Raw genomic sequence first — 10213 nt, 5'->3', positions numbered from 1 at the left:
GACAAGTACGTATTGCCCACGCGCGCTTACGTGAGAGGCTAAAGACGTTGATGAAGCGCTGACTGGGCGTTGATGAAGCAAGAGACAACCGAGAATCTCGACCGTTGGATTCATGCAAGCTAGTGACATGTGAAGCCTTGAGGGGATGTAGAACTAAAGATAACATGCATGTTTGCATTGCACCGAATTTGATACATTTTTATCTCGACCGTTCATCATCATTTACGAGATTAGATTTGGGCTGTTGATTCCAGATGTGGAAGAAGTTGTCGCCTTAGCCAAAACAACGTCGTTTTGTCACGCAACCCATGCCTCGACCATTTCTCTCTCTCTCTCTCTCTCTCTCTCTCTCTCTCTCTCGACCCACGTGTCTCCAACCGGTTTTACCTGGACTTCTCACTTGTTTACTCACATAAATACCCATTTACACTCTCATAACAACCCAACATGTTGACCTATTGATTCCCGCACAATCCGACTTAGTTTATCCTTTGATTTGTGATTTTTTGATCAAATAGATATGAACCCTCGATGCACGAAAAACCATTTAAACCATCTATTTTTTATAGATCAATCCTAGCCATTCACTCCAACCCTTCAAGTCTATAAATAGAGGCCACCCCCCTTTCTCATTCACTCCATTCAGCTGAGTTTTGAGAGTTGTTTGAGAGGTTTATTCTCTAAACTCTCTCTCTCTCTAGCTAGGATTGTGAACACAAATCATTTTTTTGGGAGTTTTCCAATTCCACCCTTTAGGACATTCCACTTGTTGGGAGTCCTTGAATAATTTTCCCTCCCCCTTGGAACAAACTTCATTTTAATGCATTCAAAAACCCATAGAAATATAGAATATTAATGGTTGAAACCAAGAAAAATATTTTGCATGGAGTCCAGGGCTTATACAATGTTTGGTGATCTAAAATAAACTGACATTTTCTTTTAATTTAAATATTGTATATAGAGAGCCTTTTTTTCTACAAATTATTACTCATCGTTAGATTTCTCCAAGTTGCACCATATACACGAGAGAAAGAAATTCTTCCCACCCCCACACTACAAATTCTTTTCTTTCCACTATCATCATCTTTACTGATAAGTGATAACAGTTATAATTTATAAAGACCAACTATTAAAGAAAGCTCTGTTTTCTAGATACATGGAGAAGATGAATGGTGAAACAAAACAAAACTGTCACTTTTTTTAGGCTACAAATAAGGCACTACAAGCTAGTGAAGCTAGCCGTGATCAAACCACGGGTCCAACATACGCGCGTATGCTTCAAGAAACATAAAAACATGCAACTACAATATAATTTGGAAAGAAAAAAATGTTGTAAGTACTAATTAACCTCGAGCTTAACACATCTCCTCTCCTCAATAGAACAGTAAGTTAAGAAACTTAATGGCACAAAAAGGAACTTTGCTGGTCTATCTTAGGAAAATATATGAAACCCAAAACAAATCATTAGCTATGAAAGAATAGGTATTCAGTGAGTTCAGTTTTTATATCTAAAATCATAGAAATTAAAATAGTTTCTTTCTATGAAAAAGGAAACACATTACTCAAGACTCAAAACACAAACATATAATAATAGTTTGCAAGTTACTACAACAAAGAATAATTATCATCATGTTTGCCATTAGGAGATTTGATAAACGATGCAATATTATGAGTCACGAGTTTTCAAATAATTAATTATAAACTTCCTCCATCAAGACTAATTACAGTACGTACTTGACAATAATTTACTGCCCACTTCCATGCAATGCATCCACTAGTGAGTAATTTCTTTATTATTATCGTAAGCAAAAACTTCAGAATCCAAATTGTTCAACCAGAAATGTCTTTGGTGATCAAGTTAATTAGGATGATAGAGAGACCTTCACAAGGGCACCGCCAACACCTAATTAGCTAGATAGTCTTAGGTACTCATGAGGCTTTTTCCTTGTCAATTCAATTAGAAGCATATCATATGTATGACCTTCAAACTTAACCAACAAGAGGGATAGATGAAGCTTGGGGTTGGAGAGTAATGTACAAAAGATCGAAAAAGGTCCAGCTGAATGTAATTATGTGCCTGACCCAAAGCGCTTAGTTTCATCATATGTGCTAACATGCATTGTTTAATTTTGCTGCTATATGCATGTAATAAAACCAAGTCTTTATTCTTTTCAATTAAATTATTTAGAGTCCGTTTGGTACCCTATTTAAAAATTGTTTTATGTATTTAAAAACACCAAATTGTTTTTAAATTAAAAAAATGTGTTTGGTAGGCTATTTTTTAAAATGATTATTTGAAAAAAATTCAAAAACAACTCCTTTTCTAAAAATGATAAAATATTGTTTTTCAAAGTTTTTTTTTTCCTATCCCATGTCTATCTCTGCCTCACCTCACCACACTCTGCTTCATCTCCCTTTATAGTTGGCCATGATATACAGCAAAAACCCACACTCCTATAGACAGAGAGAGTGTTTCAGATTTTAAAATCAGATCTAGAGACAAGCAAAACCAGTGATCCAAACGAGGTGGAATCAAGTTTTGTAGGAGCGGGTCGAGTCCGTGAGCCCGAGGAGTTTCTTCCGCTGATGAGGTTGATGGTGCTTGAGGCTCCATTTGCAATTTTTCTATTTGGTTGCCGAGAAAGTCATAGATATCTAGAACTCATTGTTCTGCTTCGTTTTGGGTGAGGATTAGTTGGAATTTTTCATTACCAAACAGATATTTAAATTATAAAATTGTTCCTCAAAATTCATATTTTCAAAATAAATCATAGTTTTTTTAAATATTTTTTGAATTAGATACCAAATGAGGTCTTAGTAAAATCTTCATAATTTTTTTTTTTAGTAAAATTAACTTTGATAAATGGCATTCTTGTCTCTGGATGAGCATTTATGCACAGTTAAAAACAATATACAAAATAAATATCATTTACATATTGATAATTTGAAATTTACTAAAATTTACTCATCAGGTTATAAAATTAAATAAATTACTTTAAAGTCTATTTTACAGTTCTTAATGATAAACAAACTCATCTAAAATATTGCAACGATAAATAGGTCCACTTTATACAAATAAAGTACACGTTATGTTTTTTCTGTGTTTTTTGCACCAAGCGCTTGGTACCCTGATGGGTTTATTTTTTAAAACTAAGCAAATTGACATTGTCATATAGTGACAATTAATAACAGTATAACACAGGTGTTTTTAGCAATTAAAATAGTTACTGTCGCACAGTGACAATTATTGAGCGCTCGGTGAAGTACCGAGCGCTCGGTGACTTCTGTGTCACGCGCTTCTCATTAAAGTGGACTTGACTGAGATTTCTTGTAGCAAGTGAGCTGGGTTATCAACTTAATTTATGAATTGGACTTTAAAAAAAATAACCCATAAAACTTTCCACAAATTGTACATAATTGAACTACTAAAATACTTTACAAAGAGAAATAATTAAAAACCAACAATTGAAAACTCAGATACCCTAATCCTCTATAGTTGTTAAGAATGAATTAGCACAAAATAAAAAGAGCAACAATAACATGTATCTAGTAATAGAAAAATTTACATGTAACGGGTGTATACACTCACACTCTCTCAATAAGTGGTCACATGACTAGTATGTTAAGAGATATTGTGATCGAGAGTGTGGGTGTATATACCTGTTACATAAAAGTCTTTCTCATCACGTAATGATAGTGGTATTGTGACTTGAAATTGAGTGGAATTTGGAAAACTAAACTAAATTTAAGTCAAATACAATCTATTAACCTTTTTTTTTTTTTAGAAATTTGACCCTTGAATAGTGCTCGAGCTCTCCTTATCGATCACTACTCGAGAGGGGTTTAAGCACTTTTCGAGGGGAGTCGAATACTACTCGAGGGTCAAAATTTTAAAAATTTTCAAAAAATGGTGAAACTCTTTAATGAAAATCAAAATGAATTAATTTTTCAAAATTTCTCGGGAAAAAATGAGCCTCACGTGACTAGTAAAAAAATTCACGTGACCAGTGGAAAAAATGTACTCCAACTCCACTATATCCTGACCCTCAGCAAGGATAACCAAAGCTCTCTTTTCAGAAAATTTTGTTGACTACTAGCTACTAGCCTGTGAATATGATGAGAATGGCTGGCGCTGCAGCCGCCACTTCAAGGCCCTTCTTCTTTCCCCATTTCTTCACTTGTTCTCCGTTGCCCACCCTTCACCGCCCCAACTCCACAAACCCAACAACAACCACCCTCCTCTCCGCCGCCGTGAAGTGCTTACACTCCTCCCCTCGGCGTCCAAATGTGGTCGACATTCTCGAAGAGCGAGGGTTGCTCGAATCTCTCACCAGTGAGCATCTCAGGCAGTCCTGCTCTGACTCCACCCTCCCTCCTCTCAAGGTCTACTGCGGCTTCGACCCCACAGCCCAGTCCCTCCACTTGGGCAACCTCCTCGCCATCATTGTCCTCTCCTGGTTCCACAAATGCGGCCATCGACCCGTCGCTCTCATCGGCGGCGCCACCGCCCGCGTCGGAGACCCTTCCGGCAAGAGCTTGGAAAGGCCCGAGCTTGACCCGGAGACTCTGTCCCAGAACACCTTGGGAATCTCCAACACCATCAAGAGAATTTTGGGTTCTGGGGTTTCTGGGGTTTCCATATTGAACAACTACGATTGGTGGAAGGAGGTTCGGCTCTTGGATTTTCTGAAAGAGGTGGGTCGATTTGCGAGGGTTGGGAGTATGATGGCCAAGGAGAGCGTGAAGAAGAGGTTGGAGTCAGAACAAGGAATGAGCTACACAGAGTTCACATACCAGTTGCTGCAGGGCTATGACTTCCTCTACCTTTTTCGCAAGGAGGGGGTCAATGTGCAGATTGGGGGAAGCGATCAATGGGGGAATATAACCGCAGGGACGGAGCTGATTCGAAAGATTCTTGGGGGTGCCAGCAATGCAGAGGCTTATGGGTTGACATTCCCTCTTCTCTTGAAGAGTGATGGCACCAAATTCGGAAAGTCTGAAGATGGTGCCATATGGCTTTCGCCGTCTTTGCTTTCTCCCTACAAGTTCTATCAGTACTTCTTCTCTGTTCCGGACGCGGATGTGGTCAGGTTCTTGAAGATGCTCACTTTCGTGGACATGGAGGACATCAAAGAGTTGGAGTGCGAGATGAAGAGACCCGGTTACTTGCCCAACACGGCTCAGCGCAGGCTTGCGGAAGAGGTGACCCGGTTTGTGCACGGTCAAGAGGGTCTAGATGAGGCTCTAAAGGCAACTGAAGCATTGAGGCCTGGAGCTGACACTAAATTGGACTGGAACACTATTCAAACCATTTCGGAGGATGTGCCTTCCTGCTCTTTGCCGTATCATCAGGTCATTGATCTCTCTCTTGTTGATCTTTCAGTCTCGGCTGGCTTGCTTGACAGCAAATCCGCTGCTCGGCGTCTGTTGAAGCAAGGGGGGCTTTATTTGAACAACTCCAGAGTTGATAATGAAAGTAAGAGAATTCAGCCTCAAGACATTGTGGAGGGAAAGCTTCTCCTTTTATCTGCAGGCAAGAAGAACAAGGTTCTTGTACAGATATTAAGGAACACCTGAGCTGCCTACCTCATGGATGGTATCTCTCATATTTCTTAGATTTTAATGTGAAAAATTACTGCATTTTAGAATTCAGCCTCAGACTATTCATGTTTGTTCCATTTTTTGGTCGCATATCTATGAAAGCAAAACCAAACAATTGGATTCAGAGTACTGTTGAAAACTCCTATGCTTAAACTATTATCGGGGCTTTTCTTTTTCCCGCTTTTTCAACAAGAGTGGAGAAGTTAGAATACATGCATGTTGTTAGTGAATTTCTGGAGTCTCTGTGTTTTTATGGGGTTCCTTTATCTACGTTTCCATTGATGGTTTGATTTGTTTACATTTAAAGGGGTAGGGTTGGTTGTCTTTTTGGTCTTGAGATACATGGTTTACCTTGTCAAGAGATAACCACTGATTGAGGGATTGAAGTTACTACCTAGGTATATTAATGCCTCTGCCAAACATTTTCTCTTCTATTTCTACTCATTTATTCATGCTGTTACTTGTGATTCTATTGTTAAAATGTTTCAGCTGTTTTTGTTTTAGAAGTTGTAGTCTTTAATATTAAACTTTCGCATTTGGTCCATAACCTAATAATATTTCAGAGCAATTTTTTTCCACTTACTTTTCATTTCAATTATCTTTTTATTTTTATTTGAAGCAACATGTACCCCCATGCTAAGGGATTAATGTTGTTGCTCTACGATTCTAAGATTAGCAGAAGGAAGCATGAATCCTTTGTCCTTGAACGTCATTCTTAGCACTTTTAACATGTTGCTAGAGGTCGCATGTGTGAACGTTCTCTGTCCCTCTCCCTCTCCTTTTTACAATGCAATGAAGGTAATGTTTTTCCAGTTGGCCCGTAGAATTAAATATTTGGGAAATAAAATTTAATCTGCTTCTTCAGCCTCTTCACTTGTGTTCCTTCATAGATCAGTGAGCTTTACCACATTGGTTATTGAGTGAAAACTGAACTCTTTCTCATTTTAATCAAGAAGTAACGAAAACAACTTTTATGCATAACAAGCTAGTTAGAGGTTCCAACCAACTAATAACACACCTAACAGCCTATTAACAGTTTTGGTTACATTCTAACTAACACCAGCTAACATGGACTTGACTCTTTGACTCGGCTGACTATGTGAGCTGGCATCCTTTGTATCCTTTCCTTCTTCAGTTATTATCTGGTTATTATATCATGATGCTCAATTTTTGGGTCTAGAAAAGCCTTCAGGATGTGTTTGAGTGGACCATTTAATTATTGAGAATAGGATGAAGTGGAATATCGATGTTGGTATGAAGTGCTCAATTTCTACCATCACCATCTTATCCCTCTGGCCCTCTCCATCTCGTCCCTTCTCATATTACAATTCTCATAATTTTCTCTTGAAGTTGTCATGAAGGCCAACTCTGATCATCAATCCAATTTTGATTCTGACTCTAACTGCGAGGCCGTCCCTCTCAAAGGTAAATTCTTGCTCTTCCTAACCTTTCATTTTTTGCAATCTCTGCAACTTTAACATGGGTCATCTGTTTTCATTTTATTCATAGACAGAGACATACAGACTCACAATCTCATTCACAGAAACTCTGGTCATAGCCACTATGGATCAATTGACATCCAGTTCCACGTGCTCACCCGCCAACCTCGCTTTTGAGGGAGTGAAAAGAGGTACATTTTTTCACTTGAATGTTTCTGAAAGAATATTTTGGGTGGACATAATGAGGGAGCAATCATTTATGTTATATGAGTCCATTTGAATCGAAAACCAAAACTTTGTTACATGCTAAATTACTGTTCTGCATTTTACTTTTTCTTTATGAAACCATTACTCTGTATTGATACAGTTTACTTTTTATTGCTTTTGGTTTCATTGTTAGAAAGTTGGCAATAAAAAATTTAAAAAATGGTTTTCTACTTTCCTTCTGTTTACTTAGTATTAAGTCCACTATTGAGTGGTGCAAATTGTAAAGGCTTTTGTTTCAGAAACCTGGTCAAGTCTGTTGTTCATTGAGGCTGCAAAGGATTTGATTCCATTAATGGAATCCTAGCTTAAAAAGAACCAAACCACAATGAAGAGAAAGATGAAGTAATTTATAAAAAAAAAAAAAAAAAATTATTTAACTGGATGGACTTCTGAGAAATTTGTTATATTCTATGTTCTCTTAAGATTCTTGAAATCCTGCTTTTTATATCTTATAATGATTGGTTGTTGCATAGATGGAGGAATGTGAAAGAAAACAAAGGAAAGAAATAAAATTGAAATGTGAGACTAGCCTCAAGTAGGAAAGAATAAATTTTATGAATTATGACACATTATGTTTGCAAGGATTTGTAAAGCACTTGAAGTTATGCAGATAGCATCCAACATTGGTGTTAAATCGGTTCCTAATTTAATATGTTCTGACCTCTATTTTATTGTGAGTTTAGGGTTTGAAAGGATTGGGTCACATGGAGGCTGCGGATGTCAGCTAATCACTTGAATGCATGAAATTACCATTGAATTTCTTGACAATTACGCAGCTTTTTTTCACAGTTATAGTTTTTTTCATTTCCATTGTATACATGTTTGGGTATAATGAGGTTTCAATAATTTTGAGGATTTGATTTATAAATTTTCTAAAATTTATTATGATTGTTGAGTTCAATTTGTAAATTGGTAATATATTGATTTTTCTTTTTATTTAGTTACTTCAAATAAAATTCTGTTATGTCAATTTTCAATTTAGATAGTCTTATAAAAAGTCTTCTCTGTATTGCTTAAGAGTTCGCTTCATTTAATGCAGATAAATTTGTTACAGTTTCTTTCTAATTTTTTTTGTTGATGCCCCTAGCTTTTGTCATTATCTCTATTGTAGAATGTTTAGCAACCTCAACAAAAAAGCCACTTCTGTAATGTTTGTTTCTGCGCAGTTTATTGTAATTGCCATCAATCTTCATATTAATTTTTATAGGCTAAATGTAAATTAATAACTTTTTCTATTGCCTATCTAAGCTGAAAGCAAATATACACTTTTATTTGTGCTTACTGTTGTTCCTATAGGAAACTTAGGAATCGAATTTATCTTTTTTGATTGACTATTTATATTGAATATGAAGTGCTTGATGAAATGTGTCTATTAATGTTGTTCATTATTATTAAAAGATATTGGTGGATTGAGAGTGAGGATTTTTGGCCCTTTTGTTGGGGTGTCCTCCTTTTTGCTACTTTGAAGGTCATATCCTGAATTGCGAATGGCATATAAGTAGGAGTCATGTTGCTAAAATTTCCCAAATCGAGAAGAACAAGGAAGAAAATGATCATTTGAAACCCGAGCAGCCAATATCAGCATTTTTCCTGTTCACGAGAAAAAGGGAAGTAGCTATCACATGTTAAGAATGGAAAAACATGACAGAGGAACAAAAAGGGCCTTTGGAAGAGATCGCAATGAAAAGCATGTGCAAGAGATGGAGGTCTATAAACAAAATAAGGAAGAGGAAGCTGACAATCTCATAAAGGAATTGGAAGAGTTGATGAAATGAAACTACAAAAGCACCAAGTCTTGCAACTGCTTAGAAGAAAGAGAAGACTTGACCATGACTATGAGTAGGGATGAATTGACCTTGGTTTATGTCTATCATTTTGCTTCTTTTTTCCATCCAGCTTCATAAAAACATAAGATGTAACATGTTAATATACTGTGTTGGGTAGCAAGGGAAGCTATCTACTAATTTTGACTGTGAATTCGTATTGTTAAATGATTAAATCAGTTGTCGTCAATCTAACAACACGTTTTTTTTTTCTTTAACAAATATAGCAACAGTTTTCAAGTCTTCAAATGTAAAGACTGGTATTTATCAATATTATTGCATAACCTATTCGCTAACCATAAAGGGTTCATGATAGAGGCTAATAATTAATTTTGGTTTACTAACCAATACAACCGATAGTTAAAATAAATAACAACTTCTTTGGCGGCGGATGAAGTTTTAGTGGAGAATCTCAAGGATCTTTTGGCTAGCTTTGAGCATGGTCTATGCCAATTTAGGAGGCGAGAATCCAACAAGGTTACACATTCTTTAGCTCATTATGCTTTGTCTAATTATGGTTAGATGAGAATGCCGGCCCTTCATGGCTTGGCTCGTCTTTGTATGAGGATTATTACCATTAAATAAAATTATGTTTCATCTCAAAAAAAAAAAAGGGTCGGCATTAAAGGGCCGTCATTCTATTAGATGAGAATGCCGGCCCTTCTTGACTTGGAGTCGTGTCTTTGGAAGGACACGACTCCAAGTCATTTTCTTTAGACTACTAACCAGCTCTTTACAGGCTATTACAGAGGAAATTTCATTAATAAACATGAAAGATACACCTAGTCAAGGGGACATAGTCTTAAGTGCATTATAAGCTCTTCGAACATTATCATGTTCATTAATAGGATACTTCCATATTGCTTGACGTAATCTTGGATCACCTTCAAGAGCGCGCACTAGTAATAATCGCAATATTTGGATCCAACTCGATTTTTGGAGTCTCAACTCCTTCACTTTGAGACTCGACTCTTTAAGACTCAGAATCACAAATTGGTGCAGATGAAGAAATGTCGTTTGTCTTCTTAAAATAAGAAAGAATATTTTTTTCTTCTCTTCAGAATTTGTGGATGATTCGACATT

At 36.7% G+C, this 10213-nt stretch overlaps 1 protein-coding gene across 6 annotated transcripts; it reads left to right on the top strand.

The window, feature by feature from the left end:
• The first annotated feature begins 4082 nt into the window (after nt 1–4082).
• On the top strand, nt 4083–9273 carry EMB2768 (Tyrosyl-tRNA synthetase, class Ib, bacterial/mitochondrial). Of its 6 annotated transcripts, none has more exons than XR_015124039.1 (4): nt 4083–5596; nt 6952–7026; nt 7145–7231; nt 7991–9271. XR_015124039.1 is itself a non-coding variant. In XM_086255358.1 (1 exon), exon 1 carries the CDS (start codon nt 4114–4116, stop codon nt 5575–5577), a length of 1464 nt encoding a protein of 487 aa, XP_086111484.1. In that variant the 5' UTR covers nt 4083–4113; the 3' UTR covers nt 5578–5725. The 6 variants fall into 6 exon arrangements, 1 of the variants encoding a protein (XP_086111484.1); XR_015124038.1 differs by having other exon boundaries at nt 7111–7231; XR_015124040.1 differs by having other exon boundaries at nt 7111–7231; nt 8776–9266.
• The last annotated feature ends 940 nt before the right edge of the window (nt 9274–10213 follow it).

The sequence above is a fragment of the Dryas octopetala genome, chromosome 8, assembly GCF_963921425.1.
Source record: "Dryas octopetala chromosome 8, drDryOcto1.1, whole genome shotgun sequence".
NCBI classification, from domain to species: Eukaryota; Viridiplantae; Streptophyta; class Magnoliopsida; order Rosales; family Rosaceae; genus Dryas; species Dryas octopetala.
Note: the sequence above shows the minus strand (reverse complement) of the source record. Positions and strands in the feature narration are given on the sequence as shown.

What these genes read in the sequence shown, in the direction of transcription:
- EMB2768 (XM_086255358.1), top strand. Translation starts at nt 4,114, where the DNA reads ATGATGAGAATGGCTGGCGCTGCAGCCGCCACTTCAAGGCCCTTCTTC.